General features: G+C 39.6%; 1 protein-coding gene and 1 non-coding gene across 2 annotated transcripts in view; one reads left to right on the top strand and one right to left on the bottom strand.

The window, feature by feature from the left end:
- The window catches only part of LOC132631638 (uncharacterized), a 30,012-nt gene extending 8,822 nt beyond the window's left edge, over nucleotides 1-21,190 (top strand). Inside the window, exons 4-7 of the mRNA XM_060347293.1 lie at nucleotides 5,966-6,080; nucleotides 7,403-7,485; nucleotides 19,941-20,002; nucleotides 20,767-21,190. Coding sequence (XP_060203276.1) covers nucleotides 5,966-6,080; nucleotides 7,403-7,485; nucleotides 19,941-20,002; nucleotides 20,767-20,881 — 375 coding nt within the window. The 3' untranslated portion in view covers nucleotides 20,882-21,190. The remainder of the gene's footprint in view (nucleotides 1-5,965; nucleotides 6,081-7,402; nucleotides 7,486-19,940; nucleotides 20,003-20,766) is intronic.
- Nucleotides 375-488, bottom strand: LOC132634581 (U5 spliceosomal RNA). The gene has a single exon (XR_009580282.1). It is a non-coding gene; the product is annotated as a U5 spliceosomal RNA (small nuclear RNA).
- Nucleotides 21,191-22,511: the final 1,321 nt, after the last annotated feature.

Genomic DNA, 22,511 nt, shown 5'->3' with positions numbered 1-22,511 from the left:
AGACCTTCTCCTTCTATCCTTCAACTTTTAATCAAATTTCTCCTTTTCATGTTGGTTCGATCTCATTTGAAAAGAACTCGATATTTGTAGGAACTTAGGGTGCAAAGAACTGTACAGGCACACACCCACAGACACAAACTCTCTCTCTTCCCTGCCTCGTCTGTGACTCTGCTAAGGGCATGATAGTAAGACTTCAGACTATAAGCCTGTGCGATGTCTTCCGACGAAGCAGGATTGTCAGCTCCTCAAGGCTCAAGCTACGCAGTGACTTGCGTAAATTGGAAAAAAAAAGAAGAGATAATGGACTCCACCTGCCAATCTTTTGCTATCCTTCTAAAATAGGAGCGGAAGTGACTAGTGCATTTAAGATACACATCTTTTCTTCTTCCACCCTCCAAAAATTAGCGTATACCACTATTTGCAACGAGCACACGGTAGTCTTCAGTAAAAGACGAAAGAATAGTTCGCTATGTGCTCATTCCAAGGCTGCGTATTTAAGGTACAAATCCAGTTGTACATTTGTAATTTTTTTTTTTTGGAAGAATGGCTTCTTCACCTTCTATTCTTCAACTTTTAATCAAGTTTCTCCTTTCCATGTTGGATTGATCTCGTTTGAAACGAACTCGATATGTGTAGGAACTTAGGGCTCAAATAACTGTACAAACACACAGAGACACAAACTCTCTCTCTCTCTCTGTGCTTCCTCTGTTCTGCTAAGGGCATGATAGTAAGACTTCAGATTCTGAGCCGGTGCGATGCCTTCCAACTAAGCATAATTGTCAGTTCCTCAAGGCTCAGGCTATGCAGTGACTTGCATATATTGGAAAAAAAAGAGAAATAGAAGCGGAAGTAACAAGTGCAATTAAGATACAAACCCAGTTGTACATTTGTAATTTTTTGAGAATGGTAAAAGTAGTTGCACATTTTTTGTCAGGATAAGAAAGAGATAATAGAGATTTAGTCCTTCTTCTAGACTAGTATCTCACCAAAGGCTTCCCCCCCCTCACCTCGGGGTGACGGAGGCCTTCTCCACCTTCTATCCTTCAACTTCTAATCAAATTTCTCTTTTTCATGTTTGATCGATCTCATCTGAAAAGAACTCGATATGTAAGGAACTTAGGCGCAAATAACTGTACACACACACAAACTCTCTCTCTGTCAAACATAACTATGGATGCAAACATGTACACCTGAATTCCTTTTTGCTCTCAGGAAAACGCTATGATGTACTATATGCTTGCATCTGTTATATGTAGTTTTAGTGGGCACATAGAGAGAAACTATCAGTAACATGAGAACCCTTTAGTATGAAAACTCATGGCTGAATGGGTTACTATGTTGGTGTTGATCTGAAACTCTTCAAAATTAATTGAACTTATGAAACTGTGAGTGTGTCAAAGAAATATCAAAACCAATAGTACAGGGTATTATGGTTTATATTATTCTCATTTCTTTGTCGATAAGTAACTTTACCAGTTTTAGGGAGAGTGGTCAAGTAATTTGGATTAGAGTAAAATGGGAACTCTCAAGTAAATTGAAATGAGGTTTGGTAAAATTTATGCGGCTTTTACCATCTCAAAAAGAAAAATTTATGTGGCTTTTTATTTCTTAGCTTAGAACATCTCTGCGTGTCTGTAGATAGTTCTTTAGAGTAATCTGTCAGAAGAAAAGGATAGTTCCATAATTGGCTTTACTATTTTGGCTAATCAGTCCGTCGGTCTTGCCTCAGGTCTCTGTCAATCTTCCATCTGTGATCTATTGGAGCTCATTTCATTTGTGTTTTTTTTTTTTAAAATTATTCCAAGACTGGAGAACATCGGGCTTCTGTCATGCTTTGTAAATTAAGAGAATTTATTGTAGGCTTGTGGAGTTATATTATAAAGATTCATATTGATATTAAGGGCTTCCAATGGGACTTATAAATATTTTGGCCCGCACCACCAATTCCCTTAAGGTTTCGGATTAGATGCCAACTTTTAGTAAACCTATTCTTATATTCATAAGTCTACATTCAGGGTGGGAACCCAACAACAATTTTGTACGCACAGGAGGATGATGGGTTTTATAAAGATTTTTCACATGGTCTATACGAAGGCGTCAAGGGGCTTATGAAGCCCTTGCGGCACTCCATTTATTGCTTTAAGGTTTTGGGTTGGATGCTCTGATCCTTTCTAACTGTTAATTACATCATTCCAATAGGAATCTATAGTTGATGTCCAATTCAAAGGCATTATGGTTTTGGTTGGTTCTTGCTTCATTTGGTCCTTTAGCTTTAATTCACCTTCATTTCCAAAGAAACGATAAATGGTTTATCTGCTTAGTATGCTTGATGTCAGATTTGATGCTCTAGTCTATACTATCTACATTGTAGATACTCCTTCAGAGCTTATCTTGTGACAAACGGTGCTAGGTCATATTGGAAGATACATATATACTTTTTCAAGGAATATTATCATTACTAACGGGAGAAACTCACATATACAAGAGGTATACCAAAAGTTGAGAACCTACAAGAATGAATAGTTTTTTTGCAAAAGGCATCCATTAACAACAACAACACCCAGTGTAATCCCACAAGTGGTGTCTGGGAGGGTTTAGTGTACGCAGACCTTACCCCTACCTTGGGAGGTAGAGAGGAGGTTTCTGATAGACCCTTGGCTCAAGGAAAAGCAAATGAAGGCAGTTCGGAAAAAGAAATAACGGAAGTGAAGAAGCTACGGCAAAATACTATAGAAAGCATGTTAAAGCATTCTGAAAAAGAAACAGTAGCTACAACAAAATAATACTCTCTCCGGATCAAAAGGAGTGTCCACTTACCTTTTTTTTTGGTTAAAAAAGTGTCCAGTTACCAAATCAAGAAACAATTAAACCTTATTCTTCCAAAATTTCTCTTATTAAGTGTTAAGTGATCAAATCTCAATACCTATTTATTAGGGGTAGTTTAGTCAAATTACCTATTTTTGCCTAGGAGTTTAGTATTTTCTTAAGGGGTGTGCAAATGGCTAAGTGGACACTCTTTTTGATCCGGATTTGACTAGTAATAGAAATCGAAGTACAAGAAACTTAAAGAGTAATACTACGACTACTAGTATGGAAGGATAAGCGGGACATCACTCCACTATCTACTAACCTTCTACCTTAATCCGTGATTTTACTTGTAGATGAAATCTCATGGGTGCACCTAAAAGGTAATTAAAAGATAAGAGGCTACTCTTCAAATGTACAAATTCATGCTCATATGAGTATATACTTGTGGTGCAAGTTTTATACAAGTAAAATCATGACCTTTTTTTTTTTTTTTTGGGAAAATGGTAATTTGTATTCTTCAGCATTATGGAGATGCTGGGGACCTTTAAAAGAAAAACAAAGAGAGAAATACTTACAGAGATCCTAATAATTCTACCAACTGTTCTGTTTCCTCTATATCTTTTTCTTTACACCAAAAATAAAAAGATACAATATAATTCCACTTAACATTCTGAATGGAATTGGACCTATCTTCAAAATTTCTACTATTCCTTTCTTTCCACACTGTCCACCATATGCAGTGTGGGATTATCTTGCACCATGCCTTCTGACTCTTACTTCCCCCTCTTCTAATCCAACAGCTTAGCAGATCTGCAGTATGTTCAGGCATGGTCCACTTTGTTTATGTGAGACTAAGAAAGATGGCCCAAATCTGTGTTGTGAAACTACAATGCAAAAATAAATGGTTGTTGGTCTCTTCTGTTTTCCCACATAATGAACACCAAGATACTACAGTCATTCCTTTTATTCTTCAGAACTTCATGTGTCAAGCAAGCCCTCCTAGCAACCAACCATGTAAAGCTTTGGTTGGTGCTAAGCTTCTCCAAACCTTTCTCCACAAGCTTTGGCGTCTGTTGTTTTGCTGGTTGCTTTCCATTTTGTAAGCCCTGCTAATAGTGAAAGCCCCATCTTTACTATGCTTCCATTTCAATGAGTCAGGTGCATTGTTGGTGCCAGGAAACATCCCTATTTCTTCTAGCAAATTGGCCACTCTCTCCACTTCCCAATCATTTAGTAGCCTCCTAAAAGATAATCCCAACCCTGTGGTGTCCAACAATCACTGACATTAGCCTCTGGATTGTTGCAAAGAATGAACATATCTGGAACGGAATCTCTCAGAGGGGTCTGATTATTCCAGGCATCTCCCCAGAATTTTGTTCTCCTACCATCTCCCACTTTTATATATAAATTGCCTTCAAGCGTTGGCCATAAGTTTCTGATAGTTCTCCAGACCCCAACCCCATAAGTATCAATGCTGACATTACTGCACCAAGGACCGTATGTACCATATTTGCATTTGATTACATCCTTCCATGGAGCTTGCCCCTCTTCATTATATCTCCAAAGCCATTTCATCAATAAACTATTATTCTGCTTTCTCAAATCTCTGATGCCCAAGCCTCCACTGTCTCTGCTTTTCAAAGTAATCTCCCATTTAACCAGATTATAACCTTTAATCTCTTTGCAACCATGCCAAAGGAAATCCCTCCTTAACTTGTCCAGTTTCTTCAAAACTTCAGAAGGTATTGGAAATAGTGACATTACATAAGTAGGAAGGGAATCTAACACTGAATTTATAAGGATATGTCTACCCCCTAAAGACAAGTATTGAGCCTTCCATCTTGCCAATCTTCGTTCTGTCTTCTCCACAATGCCATCCCATATCTATGTATCCTTGTGTTTATTACCTAATGGCATACCCAAATAGACTGTAGGCATATTATCCACTTTACATCCCAGAATATCTGCCAAACTCTGAATATTAGCCACCTCCTTAATTGGGAACAAATTGCTTTTTCCCCAATTCACTTTCAGACCTGAAGAAGTTTCAAAGAGCAATAAGATTATTTTGATGAATCTTATTTGTTCCTCCTGAGGTTCACAAAAAATAACAGTGTCATCTGCATAAAGCAGATTACAAATTTCTTTGACTTGATCACTGTTTCTTCCCCATCTGAAAGCCTTTAATCCATCTGTTTTGGATTGCTATCCTCATCAAGCTATCAAAACCTTCCATTGCCAAGATAAACAGGAAGGGGGAGAGGGGGGGTCACCCTGTCTAAGTCCCCTTTCTGAGGGAAAGAAGCCCACTGGTTCACCATTCATTAAAATAGAAAAACTAACAGTGCTGATGCAAAATTTAATCCACCTGAGCCATCTTTCTCCAAGACCCATTTGTTTTAAAGTATTCAGTAAGAACTTCCAGTTTACATGATCATATGCCTTTTCAATGTCCAGCTTGCACATTATACCTGGTTCAGCACCTTTCAGTCTTGAATCCACACATTCACTTGCAATAAGTGCGGCATCCATTATCTGTCTCCCTTAAAAAAATCATGACTTTTCCTCTTCGATGATTTGCAGTTTGTAAGTTTTGAAGATTGGGAAAAAATGGAGGGCTGTTGCAAGTTTTGTCTTGATATACGAAACTCTGGTGCTTCAGCGCATGTTAGGGCTATTATTTAAGCCTTCATTAGGTTGAACGGCCCAATATCTGGGGTTTTTAAATGTTGCAGTCTTAGTTTTTTAGGGAAAATATGACACTTACAGTTTTAGCTAAGTTCTGAATGAATGCAAAAGGGTTTATGTTTTTCTGGGAATACCATGCATCTATGGTTTATTTCAATTCCAGATTCCTAACTTCTCATTGAATGCTAAGGGCTTATGCACATCTTTGAACTGTTGTGCGTCCATGATTTCTTTTCAAGTCCAGATTCTCTTAGACAGCTTAGTTGATGTTATTTGAGATTTTTGCTCAAGTTGCTTGTGGGTCATTCAATTGTTTTCAAACAACTGATGAAAAAAGATTTATTTGCAATTAAGTTACGACTCTTGGAGAAAATTATGCTTATTTGGCAGCATTTTAAAGACACTCCTGTTTGGTACTTCTGTCAAATAATAACTTCTTTGTCATACTTCCCTTGTTTTTTGGTTTTAGGAAAAAGTTACAGATTCTATGCCAAAGTCTACCCATGTTGCTAATCGTGCAAATGGTCCCCCCTATGCTCAATCTGTTATGTCAATGGACAGCGATGACGGAATTTCCTACAAAGGTCGGTCCTTATTTACTCTTCTGAGTTCACATTTAAAAAGTTGAGTGAAATTTGAGACTAAATATCAAAGGAACCATGTTATTGGTAGTCTTTGTTTTTGTGTGTGAGTCTGGATAGATATGCCTGGAATTGAATGTAGAGGAAAGTTTATGTAATTGGAAAGATGAAATGGATAGAGATGGTGATTAGCACATCACCTTATGCCTCTGCTACATGCATAATCTGAGATCAATCATCATGTGGCATTAGTTGTGCATGACGGCTTGGTGGATATACACGGGCCTTTAGACATTAGAAGCCAACTTCTCTTTCTAGTTTCTTCCCATAAGGTATGCTTTTATTGAGGTTTCATCCTGAGATTACAAATGTACACGGATTTTCCTAATGTTGAAAATAAGCACATAGAGCGAAGGCTCAAAGCTAGAATAGTTGAGATGCGAAAATCAATCAGCTCAATCATCTAATTTTCATCTGTTTTCCTAGTGAAAGTGCGAAGTGTCTTTGACATCTGATTATCAGCCAATTTAGCATTTCTGAAAGCTGACATTTATCAAGTACTTTGAACTCCAAGACCTAGGGCTAGAGGAATCCTCTGAACTTCTGTTGTGCTTCTTACATGGATTAAACAGCGGGAATTTATTTGATGCCAGTGAAAAGTTTAAACGAGATCTCCTTTTAAGTGCAACCGTCCTCTGTTCTTATTTTTTCAATAGTTGCTCAAAAACTGCAGCCAATTCTCTACCATGCCTGTTGAGGAAATTCATGCAGAATAAGTGTTGCTACTAGAGACTTCGTCCCCCTTCCTTCTTACTTCTTTTTTTGAGGATTTAACTTGTTATTGTGGTTGAACTTGTGTGCTTTGAAAAGCCAAGTCATGACTTTTAGAAGTTTATAACATTGGAAATAATTTGGCATGCTGCTTATCACTTTGCAAGAGCTAGTACCTCAGTGATTACATAGAAGATTTCGTTTGGTGCGGAGAATAATAAGAAAAGGGATTTCTCTGTTCTTATGTAATTTGATATGCAGTAAAGAGGAATGTAGCATAGAAGATATCATGTAGTATAGAGAGTCATGTAACATGGAGAACATCAGCTGTCCGTTTCCATGGATTAATCAAGGAATGCTTTTTTCCCTGTGCACTTACGAATTATGATAATCACTGGATGCAAAATGGAATAAAGGGATAAAAAGAACAATCAGTATTTCTGATGTGATATGCAACCGTAAAGTAACTGTTATTTTCTGAGTTCTCTTTCCTTTTTCTTCTAATTTTGGTTGGAATTTCTGAGGAATATGTGTATATCTTGTAATTTTTGCAGCGATTGGTGGTACCACCGGACAGCTTCTTGAGCAAAACGCTCAGGCCTTGGATCAAATATCTTCAAATTTTGCTGTTTTTAAGGTCAGCTGATGCTTCTGGCAATTTTATTCCCACCTCCCTCATCTTCTTTTCTTTGTAAGAGTTGACAAAATGGTATCAGATCATAATAGTCATTTGCTGTTTTTGCTGTTACTCCCTTTGATTATATGTGATGTTGTTTGAGTGGTAATGGAGTTTTGAGGAAATTCGACTTGTATATTAAATTAGTATGTGAACAAGAAATTTTTAAAAATGATTGGTAAGTTATTAGGATGGCGCAGACATCAACCATTATGATTTGAATTGTTCATATGAATTTGAATTTTGAAAGAAATGAGAGTTGCATTAATCATGTCGAACATTTTGAGATGTACCAGACAGTGTCATAAAAATTGGATGGTAAGGAAATATTATTTCCACGAAAAACTGAAAATATTTACCTCTATCTCATTTTGTGCGAACATTAACTTGGATTATTTTTACGGGGGCAAATTTAAGTATTCATTGGTATGAAGGAAAACCGGCTTACATAAACTTTGCCTCCAACGGGAGGAATTGAGTTAAGAAAGACATCTTCATCTCATTCTTGTCTCCTGCGGTGGCAAGGTTCAATTCTTAAAGAAATAGTGTTGTATTCATTTTGTTCTATTCGTGAAGTCCTTTTCTTGATAAGAAATGGAAAACTCTAAGTCTACATGCTTTCTTTGATTGATTTTGACTTCTTCGAGCAAGTGTATGGTTAGGGCACTAGAATTCAACAACAACAACAACATACCCAGTGTAATCCCACAAATGGGGTCTGGGGAGAGTGTTGTGTAGGTAGCCTTACCCCTACCTTGTGAAGGTAGAGAGGCTGTTTCCGATAGACCCTCGGCTCAAGTAGGGCACTAGAACTCAGGTGGGGTCTGGGGAGATTTGTATCACTAATAAAGATGTTGAACAATACCTTTTTCTGTATATAGTATTTTGCCATTACTTCTTTACTTATGTTATTTCTTTTCCCAACAGCTTTGGTTTGCTTTTCTTTGAGCCGAGGGTCTATTGGAAACAACCTCTCTACCTCCCAAGGTAGGGGCAAGGGCTGCGTACACTCTTCCCTCCCCAGACCCCACTTGTGGGATTACTCTGGTATGTTGTTGTTGAACAATACCTTTCTCGACCTTTTGGCTACGATCAAGAGTGGTAAGGATTTTGAACACATTCATTCCGTCATCCGCCTGTTAATATTTGCCAGCGAGATCCCTTGACATGACAAAAAGTGGAGAAGGGTCTGCAAGGGACGATAAGCTAGTTGTGGAAGCAAATATTGGACCAGTTAAATCGTTGAGGAGAAGACAAAAGAGAAAGGAGACCATCACAAAGATTATGGAACTATGTATGAGACACAGCTTGCTGGGCTTGGGTGTGTAAATGTGTAATAAATTGAAATAGTGACATAGTATAGTGGCGGTATTTTGTAGGCATGCAAATCTATTATAATCTTCATTCCCACCTGTGCCCTCTTTCTCTTTTATCCCTTCCCCGTTCTCACTTTCTCTGCTATTATATGTTACCGATGTCAGTAAAGCCTGAAGTACGGTTAATGAATCCCGTTCCTGTAATTCTCTTGGTGTTTGTTTATTGGGTGTGTTACGTTTGGTGCTTTTATTGATTTGTCCACCATGGTGGACAGTAAGAGCCCCTCTCTCAATGACCCTCTGCAGTTAGATCGTGAAATCCAATTGGGTTTTCTCGCGAATTGGCATAATTTTGAGTTTCTATGGAGACCAATCAACGAGTGATACAAGACATGTTCCATATGGCCACATTGACGTCTCACCTCTCCATGGTGGAGTCTTCTCGTACTTGTTGCACTAAGCTACTTTTGCCTCGTCTTGCTACTAGCTTCTCTCATCCCACGTTGCGTCACAAGCCGGTTGTAGTGGAATTAGGACGGTTTGGTTAACCCCAAGGCATGGGTTTTTCATGCGGAGAATATTTCGACTTCAACTCTATTTTCAATGATAACAAGTTATTATTGGCCTCTTCTTTTATCTTGAATGGTGTCCACTCACCACAGCCTGCTACTGGCTTCTCTCATCCCATGTTGCATTTAAAGACTAGTGGAATTAAGACGGTTTGGTTTTTTCAAGCGGAGAATATTTCGACTTCAACTCCATTTTCCGACGATCACAAGTTGTTATTGACCTCTTTTTCATCTCGGTGCTGACTCCTTGGATGGTACTGATGGCTTTATCACAACAAGTAGCTATTGGATTGGGACTACTTTGTTGAGAAACTATTGTTTGTTTTATAAGAGGACCCTGGAGGCATTGAATGACCAGGCTCCGACAATCCTCTGTGATTGTTGTCTATTAAACTCATTTTGGCGATACCAAATGAAACAATGGCCTTACCATAAATTTTCTAGTCTAGTGTTTCATTTCTGGGCATTGCTTTGATATTAAAACAATTGGTTTGGTTCATATGCCCAAGTCATTGAAGGAAGCAATATAATTGGCCCATTTGCAAGAGCAATGTATAACTTCGAGAAGGGGCCCAATTCTAAATCCGCTTACTTAAAAAGACAACCACTTTTGCTAACCCTAGCATATCCACAATTGTGCCTTTACCAAACCTTCCAAGTAGAAAACCAATGCTAGCCTCAAATTTGTTCCAATACAATCGAATATGTTTCCTCCTGTACCATGAGATGTCATAAAGACTTTGGTGTTCCATGGGCTCTCAAGTGTGAACTTTTCAACCAAAATTCTCCTCATTTTTTGATACTTCCAAAAAGAATTTATCAAATAACTTGTCTCGGAAATGCTTCAAGACGGTGTTATTCGCCTCAGTACATGTCGCTTTTCCTCACTTGTGTATTAGTGCAAAAGGAGAATGGAACGCTACGGTTTTATATGGTTTTTTGAGCTCTCAACGCCATCATCGTGAGGGATCGATTTCCCATTCCGATTATTGATGAGCTCTTTGATGAACTAGGAGGAGCCAAATATTCCCCAAAGTGGATGTGCTCTCTGTTACCATCAAATACAGCTCCTCCCAGAAGACGTGGCTAAATCATTTTTTCGTATGCGCGAAAGCCATTTAGCCTATCCAATGCATAGTCTACTTTCCAAGCCATTATGAACACAATTTTCATGCATACCTCTGGAGATCTGCTCTCTTCTTATTTTTATGATATATTAATATATAATGGTTTGTGAGAGTTGCATTTAGAGTATTTGGCAATGGTTCTCCAATTGCTTTGTGAACACCATCTAGTCGGCAGTCGCGAAGGAATCAAAATGTTTATTTGGGCATCAAAAACCTGATTACTTGGGATAACATGATATCCCAAGAAGGCCTGGAAGCAGATTCGACCAAGATTCAAGTAATATAACAATAGCCGATACGCTGCTGAAGAAGGTTCACAGCGTTTTAGGCCTTGCTGGTTATTATCGGCGTTTTTGTCAATGTGCAACTATCACTTGTCCACTCACTAATATTTTATGAAAGGATGCTTTTGTATGGAATGATCGTACTTAGTCTGCTTTTGATACTTGAAGCACACATTAGGGCTAAGTTGCTCGGACTCGGGTGTGTGTATCTGATACGGGTACGGATCCGAGTGCAAGCAAAAAAGGCCCAGCAACACATATATGCATAACTAGGTCCGACAAGGCCACAACCAAGAAAGACAACCAGTCAGAAGGCCAGCAAGGCCAAACACAATACATGTACACTGACTGATAGTCTGTAAGCCTCTAAGAGCACTAATATGCATCAACTGGTCGGGACAGTGGCCCCGACGTAGCCATAGCCATACTTGTAATATATATATTACACACATGCATGCATCCTATTTGATGACTCTGACCAGCAACTCCGGAGAATGGAGTGCGAACATCCCTGCTGAGTTCTGGTATCCTACTAAGAAAGGTACACTAATCTGTCTACCGTACCTGTGGGCATGATCACAACGCACAAAATGCGTCAGTACGAAATATGTACCGAGTATGTAAGGCGGTAAGTGTAAACATAACATAAGCATAAGAGATACGGATAATCATTGGAAGAGATCTAGAGACAACCTGAAACTCTGAACGAGGCCACTGAGGGCGACCATAACCATGACATAAATGTAAATGCATGCTCGTAAAATCATTCCTCACTGTGGAGGCATATATCATATCATATAACAATAATAAATCCCTCTGTGGGGTGAGCTCATCATCATAACATCATCTCTGTCCAACTGATCAGTGGCAATGCACATCTACGTGCCTACCCGGCCGCTAACAACACGGCTTGGTAAAGAAAGAAACATGTCTAGGTGCACATATAATTGTCTACCCGGCCGACTATAGCGCGGCTCGGTAATGAAAATAAATACATATATATAAGTGTAATGCAAGACTGACCTCATAAGAGACATCATAGAAAGAGTCGGAGTGACCTGTCATCGTTACCCTCCGATTTTCATTATTGTCGCTACGTTTATCATTATTTGATCATTAGGCCAAAGAAGTAAAAGTACAAGGAAACATCTTGTTATGAATTATTCACGAAGCCAAAGTTAGTCAAACTCTTATGAAATATGATCGACACAACTTTTATCGGAAATAGTGTGCTAACGAGAGGTTCGTCACCTCGGGGCAATAGACAAGAAGATAAGGATTAACTCAATTAAAGGAAGTACAATCAACTCAACTTTGATGTGAAGAGTACCATAACTAATATCATTCTTTATTCAATAAACAAGAGGGATACGAAATGTGAAAGGTACTTCAATACAAGTTATTCATGAGAAAAGGGTAAGCTTAACCATTTTGGGACATAATCGACACAAGTTGAACGGAAAGTCTTTTAATCGATAGCTAAAAGGAGATGTGGACAATAATTTGGTACAAGTCATAGATCGGTATGTGTCAGCTCAATTATCATGGAATTCGATCGATCCAAGTTAGCGGAATAACTTTTCAATGAAAGGTCATTTGAAATCTAGTCATGCCACAAAAAGAATAGAAAGCCCTACATACCTCGTCGATGAAGTTATATACATTTTCCGGAGTCCTTGAACGTCTTACGAATGATTTCCTACATCATACGACCAATATGGGATCAATTCCAAGTTCATAGCTTATGGAAATACTCAATGAGACATTTCGTCGAACAACTTGCGGGCGTAAGTTCGTAGGGTCATTTGTAGTTCAATTTCTTCATTCAAGACTACCATCTTTCTTCTCCTTTACTCCTACTCTTCTTTATCAATCCATCCATACCTTCACAGCTCCAAGAAAATACATTTAAACCACATAAATCAGCTCAACCAATCAATTTCATCCATACTAGTTCATATAGTTCATATACATGGGATTTCCTCCAAATTTCTTAGATTAAATACTTGGAGAATCATAAGGAGATGATTAAGAGGATAAAACATGCCTTAGATTCCCAGAATCAATCCAAGACAGAGATTTCTTCAAGTTGAAGATTTCTTTCGAAAAGCGAAACAATGAAGAAATGACGATTCTACAATTACCACGTGATTCCTTACGTTAAAGTTACTTGATTAGCCTTTGGATTTGCTTATGATGGATGGAGAAATGTTTGAGAGAGTATAGGGAGTGTTTAGGGTTTGTTCTTTGAAGAGAAATGAGGTTCCAATCTGATTTGGGGGGTCTTTTATATAAAAAGGAATAAGCTGCCACCGACCTAGAGCACTGTTCCCGCGACAGTTTATGTCCCTGGATGGAAATGCGAATATCTCTCTACTCCGATGTCATATTGAGGAACGGTAAAATCCGCTGGAAACTAGACCCATAGACTTTCGATTTGATAGGTGGATCATCCCGTAACTCCAAGTATATTGAGAGAAAAGCTCCGAGACATCTGACCCAAATTTCAGTGAAATTTACAAACTTAACTTGCGACGCCCTTTGTCGACTTTCGTATTACAACTCGTTTGACTTCCAAACTTAACAAGAGACCATTAGACAATTCAAATACTTCATATCATTACTTGCTTAGCATGTGGAGCACTCCTAATCTCACCCAAAAGTACAAGTTATCGTATTCCCAACTTGCCGACTTTTGAGGAAACTCATGCTTCTTTGATTCATTCACCCTCCAAATCTTCCGCCACTTACTAATATTATTTATAGACTCTTGTAACCATTTTTATTAATAAAATCAATCCTTTTTATCCTCAACATAATTTCTTTTTGAACTTACGTCGACTAACTCATGATGCGACTTTAACGGGCGAAAATCTGAGGTGTAACATTTCGGTAAAAAATTATGCCCCAGGTGTAACGGGCTTTAACTTACGATCGTGAAATGTTTGCTATACCAGGTACTCAATAAGTGGCACCAATATTTACTTGGTTGAGCTTTCATTATTTATTCCAATCAATGAGCTCTCAAAAACATAACAGATGAAGTCATTCAGACCCCAGAGTATAAGTGATTAAGCAAGTTGGTTGGATACAACTTCACAATCCTTTACAAGTCGTGGCGTCATAATCTAGTGTGGATGCCCTATGATGCACTGTGATCATCTTTATATGCTATTACTGCGACCACCTTTGATCTGGTGGTGGACCTTTGAGAAGCTAACAAGGCCCAATCAGAAAACTGTTATTAAAAATCATTGCTTTGCTGCTTAAAGCGATGCAAAGTGATGGGTTATCGCTTCATAGGTGAGGCCGTGCGCTCCCGAGAAATGTGTGGTGCAAACAATGACCCACAAAGTGATCCAAATGAAAAGCGGTCACTCAGGCCGGTCAGTTCTTTAAATCTCAACTTTGAGGAGTTGGATTAATATAAGCTTTATTGTAAATTGAATCTCGGAATTAGGTATTTTAATTGCAATTTGATTACAAAAATTCATGTTTGGCATTTTTTAATATTCTGTAATTGTGCGCTTCATTTCGCTTTTCGTTTCAAGTCCCAAGGACCTTGTTGCTTTTTTGTGTTTTTCACCTTCAAAAACTTTGATATAGAACTACTTGAATTACAACAATGTACACAATTTGATCCTAGGAAGGCCAGTGACCTCCTGTACAAGGATGGGTTGCTATTTTCAGGGGATGCTTAATTCTTCCTTGAGATTTGCCCTTGACATTATAACTACTCCTTTAGTTCCACTCTACCCCTTTCTGTTTCATCACAACAAAAAAAATAAATAAATTACACTCTACCCCTTTCGGTGGCCATGCGTGTGTCGCGCACCTTCATTCGCTTCTCATCCAATTTCTTGAGAAAGGAATGCGTCGGGATGTTCAGACTTTTGTTGTTTCTTGCCAAATACGTCAACAAATGTAAGATTTTGCGCAAGCAGCCAGCAAGGGTCTTACAACCTCTACTGTGTCAGTCCTCGTGTCTGAAGAGGTGTCAATGGATTTTATAACTTGCCTTTCGGGTTGAAGGTGGGTGACAGGTTGCCCAAATATGGGCAATGATTGCCTTTCCTTCGACCTTCACAGCTCAAACCATGGCTACTTCATTTGCTTCTGAAATTTTTAGGCTACATGGGCATATTGAGGTCATTGTCACAGACCGCGATCCCAGACTTATGGACTCTCTTTTGTAAGAAATTCACCGATTCCAAGGAAAAACACTATCTATGAGCACTGCATATCATCTGCAAATGGATGGTCAATCTGAAGCTCCAAATAAGTGTTGTGAGCAGTATTTGCGGTGTTTCATGGCTGATAGCCCGCATGAATGGCCACATATACCTTGGGTCGAGTTTTGGTACAGTACAATGTACCAGAGTTGCCAAGATGACACCTTTCCAGGCCCTTTATGGTAGAAAACCTCCTATTTTTTGACATGTCATGAGCAATAGTGCCAGTGAACTGGTGGAGCGGTATATGCTTCAACGTAATGCGGTGATGGATTTGCTAAAGCACAATCTTGTTAAGGCTCATTTAAGGATGAAGGAATTTGCTAGTGAGAGGTGACACCATGTCGAGTTTAAAGTAGGAGAATGGGTGTTTGTGAAATTAAATACCTATATACTGTACTCTATTGATTGCAATACTACCATAAGTTTGGAAGACGTTACTTTGGTCCATTTAAGGTTCTTAAGCGAATTGGAGACATGGCCTATGAACTGGATTTACCGGATGAGGCTCGAATTACCACGTTTTCCATGTTCCCATGCCACAAAGATGTTGGGACACCAGATTATCAAATTACACCATTGCAGCTCCAGGATAGTGAGCAGATTGCTTTACCAAACCTTGATGACAACAACAACAACAACAACCCAGTGAAATCCCACAACGTGGGGTCTGGGGAGGGTAGAATGTACGCAGACCTTACTCCTACCAAGGTAGGACGGCTGTTTCCGAGAGACCCTCGGCTCAATAAAAACATAAAAAGAGGTCAGATACGGCTAAGAGATTCAAAGCGATATGGAAATGAAGTAACGCAAGTGACACAGATAACATAGAATAATCAAAGCACAGGAAATAACAGATAATAGCATAATAGCATAAATTAGAGTACAAGAAATTATACTACGATAATGCGACTATTAATAAGGCAGGGTAATGAGACTATCTACTAGCCTTCTACCCTAATATGGGTCCTCCAAACCCTCCTATCTAAGGTCATGTCCTCAGTAAGCTGTAACTGCGCCATGTCGTGTCTAATTACCTCTCCCCAATACTTCTTTGGTCTACCCCTACTTTGTCTGAAACCATCCATGGCCAACCTCTCACACCTCCGCACTGGGGCATCCGTGTCTCTCCTCTTCACATGCCCAAACCATCTCAATCTCGCTTCTCGCATCTTGTCTTCCACCGAGGCCACTCCCACCTTGTTCCGAATATCCTCATTCCTAATCCTGTCACTCCTGGTGTGGCCACACATCCATCTCAACATTCTCATCTCAGCAACTTTCATCTTTTGAACGTGAGAAACCTTAACTGGCCAACACTCCGCCCCATACAACATAGTCGGTCTAACCACCACTTTGTAGAACTTTCCCTTAAGTTGTGGTGGCACCTTCTTGTCACATAGCACTCCAGAAGCAAGCCTCCATTTCATCCACCCTGCCCCAATACGATGTGTGACATCATCGTCAATCTCCCCGCTGCCTTGCATAATAGACCCAAGATACTTGAAACTACTTTTCTTCTGGATGACTTGGGTACCAAGCCTCACTTCCAAGCCAGCCTCCTGAGGTGCTTCACTAAACTTACACTCTAAGTACTCTGTCTTGGTCCTACTCAGCTTAAACCCTTTAGACTCCAGGGTTTGTCTCCAATCCTCCAGCTTAGCGTTAACTCCGCTACGAGTCTCATCGATCAGGACTATGTCATCCGCGAAAAGCATACACCATGGCACCTCACCTTGAATTTGCCGCGTCAATCCATCCATCACCAAGGCAAATAAGAACGGACTAAGAGCTGATCCTTGATGCAACCCCATCACAACTGGAAAGTGCTCTGAGTCTCCTCCTACTGTCCTTACCCTGGTTTTGGCTCCCTCATACATGTCCTTGATCACCCTAATGTACGCCACAGGTACACCTTTAGCCTCCAAGCATCTCCATAGGATTTCTCTTGGAACTTTGTCGTAAGCCTTTTCTAGGTCAATGAATACCATGTGTAAGTCCCTCTTCCTCTCCCTATACTGCTCCACCAGTCTCCTCACAAGATGGATGGCTTCTGTAGTTGAGCGTCCCGGCATGAATCCGAACTGATTCTCTGAAATAGACACGCCTTTCCTCACCCTCATTTCCACCACCCTTTCCCACACTTTCATAGTATGGCTTAGCAGCTTGATACCTCTATAGTTGTTGCAACTCTGGATATCTCCCTTGTTCTTGTATAGAGGGACCATTACACTCGACCTCCATTCTTCAGGCATCATTGCCGTCTTAAAGATGACATTAAACAACCTAGTCAGCCACTCCAAACCTGCCGGGCCCGCACTCTTCCAAAATTCCCCAGGAATCTCGTCAGGTTCGGTCGCTCTTCCCCTGCGCATCCTACGAACAGCACCCTTAACCTCCTCAACCTTAATACTCCTGCAATACCCAAAATCTTGACGCCTTCCAGTATGTTCCAGATCTCCCAACACAATGTCTCTGTCCCCTTTTTCATTTAAGAGTTTGGAGAAGTATGACTGCCATCTCCGTCTAATGAGAGTCTCCTCTACCAATACTTTGCCATGCTCGTCCTTGATGCACTTCACTTGAACCACATCACGTGCCTTTCTCTCCCTCGCCTTGGCTAGCTTGAACAATTTTTGATCCCCTCCTTTCTCTTCTAGTTCAGCATAAAGGCGTTCAAAAGCTGCCGTTTTTGCCGTTGACACCGCCAACTTCGCCTCCTTCCTCGCCATCTTATAAAGTTCCCTATTCGTCCACTGCTCCACCTCATCCTTGCTTTCTATCAACTTCGCATACGCCACCTTCTTTGCTTCCACCTTCCCTTGAACTTCTCCATTCCACCACCAGTCCCCTTGATGCTGGCCACGACTACCTGTCGAGACCCCCAACACTTCCCTTGCTACCGCCCTAATGCAACTAGCCGTCCTATCCCACATACTTGTCGCATCCCCACTACTATCCCAGGCCCCCATAACCTTCAATTTCTCTCCCATCTCCACGGCACTAGTCGTGGTCAACCTCCCCCATCTGATCCTAGGTCGGTCATCCACGACCCTCTTCTTCCTCGGCATCTTGATCCCTAGATCCATCACCAAGAGCTTATGTCGGGTTGTAAGATAGTCGCTCGGAATGACCTTACAGTCTTTGCACAGACCTTTATCGTCCTTCCTAAGGAGTAAAAAGTCAATTTGGGTCTTAGCCACTGAACTACGGAAGGTTACCAAGTGCTCCTCCTTCTTTGGGAAACTCGAATTGGCTATCACCAACCCGAAAGCTCTTGCAAAATCCAAAAGTGAGACTCCTCCTCCATTCCTGTCCCCGAAGCCAAAGCCTCCATGCACATCATCATAACCTCCCGAAATAGGCCCGATGTGCCCATTGAAATCACCTCCCACGAATAACTTCTCAGTAGGCGGTATGCCTCCCACTAATTCGTCCAAATCCTCCCAAAAGCGCCTCTTCTCCTCCTCGCCTAAGCCCGCTTGCGGCGCATAAGCACTAATAATGTTCAAAGTGAGTCCTTCAACGACCACTTTAATCGATATCATCCTATCAGTGGCTCTCCTAACCTCTACCACCTGGTCTCTTAAATCACTATCTACTAAAATGCCCACCCCATTTCTATACTTCGACCTACCAGAGAACCACAGCTTATACCCGTCTACCTCTTTAGCTTTAGGACCTACCCATTTAGTCTCTTGGACACAAGCTATATTAATCTTCCTCTTCTTAAGAATCTTAACTAGCTCTATGGACTTTCCCGTTAACGTCCCAATGTTCCAAGACCCTACTCTCAACCTAGAGGCTCCTTTAACCCACTTACCCCTCCTAACCCTCGCCCTCGCCCCCGTCCCCGAACGAGAACATGACCCTAGTCTACCATCACTAACCAAAGCCACGAAAATAAGTATGAACTAATAAATTATTCAAAGGTCTAAAGTCAGCAAAATATAACTACAAGTGTATAGACAAATAGTGGATATGGCAACCGGAGGTACCAACTCCAGTTGAACTGAACCTGGTTGTCGCCGGAAAATACTGTTCACGGTCGAGTACTGTTCACTGCTGGAAAAATGTTCACAAATACCTGAAAGGGAGAAGAGAATAGGAGGGAAAAAAGAAGAAAAGAAAAATAAAAGAAAAAGGGAAAAGGAGAGAGAAAGAGAGGGCTGGCCGGAAAAAGTCGCCGGAAAAAGTCGCCTGCGATGGCGCAGCGGCGTACTGGCAGCACCAGGAGCAGATTAAAAAAGGAAAAAAGGGATGGGTGTATTTTCATGACAGAAAATGGAGACAGGATTGCAGATATGATGGGCTAGCTGTGGAAGAAAATATTTGGCCAGTTAAATCGTTGAGAGAAGCAAAAAGAGAAGAGATGATCACAAAGATTGTTGGACTTTGTATGGGACAAGGGTTGATGGGCTTGGATGGTAAATGGATAAAGAGGCGGGGATAGTTAAATAGTATAGTGGCAGCATTTTGTAGGCAGCCAAATCCGTTATAATCTTCCTTCCTCACATGTTTGTGCGCTCTCTCTCTCTTGTATCCCTTCCCTGTTCTTTCTCTGATTTTATCTGTTACCGTTTCCTGTAAATGTCAGCAGTATAATGAGTAAACACCTTTCCTATAATTCCTTCTCTGTATGTTTATTGGGTGTGCTACATCCCTCTCTTTTTGAATATTTGCTAGCGAGGTCATTCTTTTTATTTCATGCACCCACTGCATAGTATGTTGCAATTACTCCTTTTATGCTGAGCTAAGGTCAAGTCAGTTGTATTCTGAGTTAAATCGTGTGGATGGATTCTTCCTCATAATTTTCAATGCAAAGCATCATTTGTCCTTGGGTTATCGGTAGTATTAACATCTTTCTTTTATTTCTGTTTCTATGCAGATCCAAGAAAACATTAACCTGTTCACTCAAGCTCGAAACAATATCCTCACCATCTTAAATGAGTATGTTGTGGATTATCCTTTCCCTTCTCATTGTAGATGTTTGTGTGCATGCTTTTATTTACAGTCAATCTTATGCCATCTCTTTGGCATAAAGGAATCCTATTTGCAGGGAATACGTGGTTTTATTAAGTGATACATTTTCTTGCGTACTCATTTATCTAATTTTGCTCGAAATTATGTAATTGCTTGGACTTGTACTTCCTTTGTCCTAATTTACATGATGCACTTTCCTTTTTAGTCTGTCGCCTTTCTATATTTAGAAGGATCATTGACTTTATACTTTCAATTTTACCCTTAATGAGATAATATGTAGCCACACAAATATTTAGGTTGGGACGGAGGGAGGAACTGTTATGTGCATTTAGCAAATTCATGGATGTATTTTGAGTCCCGTTGATTCTCCATATTAGCTAATTTGTTTTGTTTCAACTGGGGTTAAAATGATTTTTTTTGAAAATTCGAGTCATGCCTTGCGCCTTATAATTGAAAACATATGTGATGACTTACGAAACTAGGAAGAAACTTCTTATTCTCATAGTTAACCTGAAAGATCTTAATCCTTGAAATCTTACACAAGAATAGGTTTTTTGTTATTCAAGTATCTACTTTTACTTTATGCTAAAGCTAAACAGGATGTTTTTATTCGTGATTTCTTGATCTTCCTCAACTGAAATGTTTGCTTCAATATGTATCTCCTTAAGAATGTGGACAACAATATTTGACGAAGTCTTTTCTCTGCATGCTAAGAAAACCATTTCTTGCAGCTTGAATGATATGCCCGAAATAATGAAGCAGATGCCACCCCTCCCTGTAAAGCTAAATGACGAGCTTGCCAGCTTAATCCTTCCGACTCGACCACCCTTGCCAAATAAATCATGAGATCCATGAGGCTTGGGCTTACCATAGACGCTTCTATGAGTTCACTGAAGTTGAAATCCTGTTGATTACTTGGATAAGCATAATAAACTAGTCAAGGTTATTCCTCTGGAAATATGCATTAAGATTAGTTCCTTTTGGCATGTTAGGACTCCATTTGTTTATCTTAGTTAATTGTCCTTTTCTATTATCTAATTTTGTGATTTGATGTTGATTTACTTAAGTAGTTAGCTGGGCTAGCATGTAAATATAGTTAGTGTTGGAAGAATTATTGTTTCTGTAAATCAATGGATGCAAATAAGTTAGATCCTATACTTTTTCTGCCAATACACTACTGTTATGGACTACTCAAATTCTTCCCCCGGCAAAAGAGAAGACAAAGTTGGGAAAAAATGCACACGCTCGTCGTTTTTACCTTTATTATGCATCCAATATGCGTCTCAAAAAAATTAAAAAAATAATAATTATATATATATATATATATATATATATACGTGTGTAATATGTTAATCAACCATATTCGACTGGAAAGTTCAGTGTGCAGCGGACGACTAGTTGGATAGTTGGGGGAAAAAAGAACCAAATACAGTAAACTGATTCAACTGACAAACGGATAACATTCGTAATTTATCCTTCCACTAATGTCAGTTTAAACCAACATTACAGATTAATTTTACAGATATTTTTAAAGTCTTTTCTGCTCTTACATCTTTGTTTACGGCCTCGATCGCTTAAAATGGAGAATTGATGTAGGAGTACTTTGTTTCTTTGAGATAACTCATTTAGCATAACCGATCGCTTAAACTGGAGAATGCACATGAGAGTACTTTGTATTCTCTGAGGTAATTTCATTTAACACGGGCTCGATCGCTTAAAATGGAGAATTGACAAGGGAGTACATTGTATTCTCTGAGATAACCCATTTAGCACGGGCGCGAGCATTTAAAACGGAGGATAGAAGTATTTTCATATTTTGTACCCTCTAAGATAAAAAGCAACGGTTAGGCATCCTGAAAAGCAAATGTCTAGGCATGTTGACTTAAAGTATCAAGTTCACCTTTGCTCTTGTTTCTCTCTATTCTAGAGGTTCCTTAAATCCATAACGTTTCAAGTCTGAAACATACTCCATTACTTAGCTAATTAACGTAGTTCATTTCATGAAATGTAAAATTTACTGCTCGACTTTTCCTTCATTTCTCTCCCTTATGTGCTCTATGCTTCAAAACCATAAATAGCCATAACAGAAAACATAATCAATACAATACACAGTGAAAATTGCAGCCAAAACAATGAATATCACCTTAAAGTGTTCATCCGAGTCAGTTCTTTCCTTTCCCTTTGGAGTAGAAATGGACTTTGAAAGCTTTTGAAAAACAGGTTCCGCAATAAATTTACAGGGACATTCTATCATGCAACTTCTATATATTCAATAAGAGTTAAATAAACGTCAGGCCGAACACATTGATAGCCCCTCAAACTTGTCAGTAAATTTTATATAGACACTCGAACTATGACGTGTCTCAATTGAACACCTGAACACATGAGAAAGTGTTGCCGTTAGAAACTCCTGACAAAAATTTTAGAAAAGTTTTTGCGCGTGTTTTCAAGCGCTCATCAGATAAATTAATCACTT

The sequence above is a fragment of the Lycium barbarum genome, chromosome 3 (assembly GCF_019175385.1).
Source record: "Lycium barbarum isolate Lr01 chromosome 3, ASM1917538v2, whole genome shotgun sequence".
NCBI lineage: Eukaryota > Viridiplantae > Streptophyta > Magnoliopsida > Solanales > Solanaceae > Lycium > Lycium barbarum.
The sequence above is the reverse complement of the archived record's forward strand: the minus strand, read 5'-3'. Positions and strand labels throughout refer to the sequence as shown.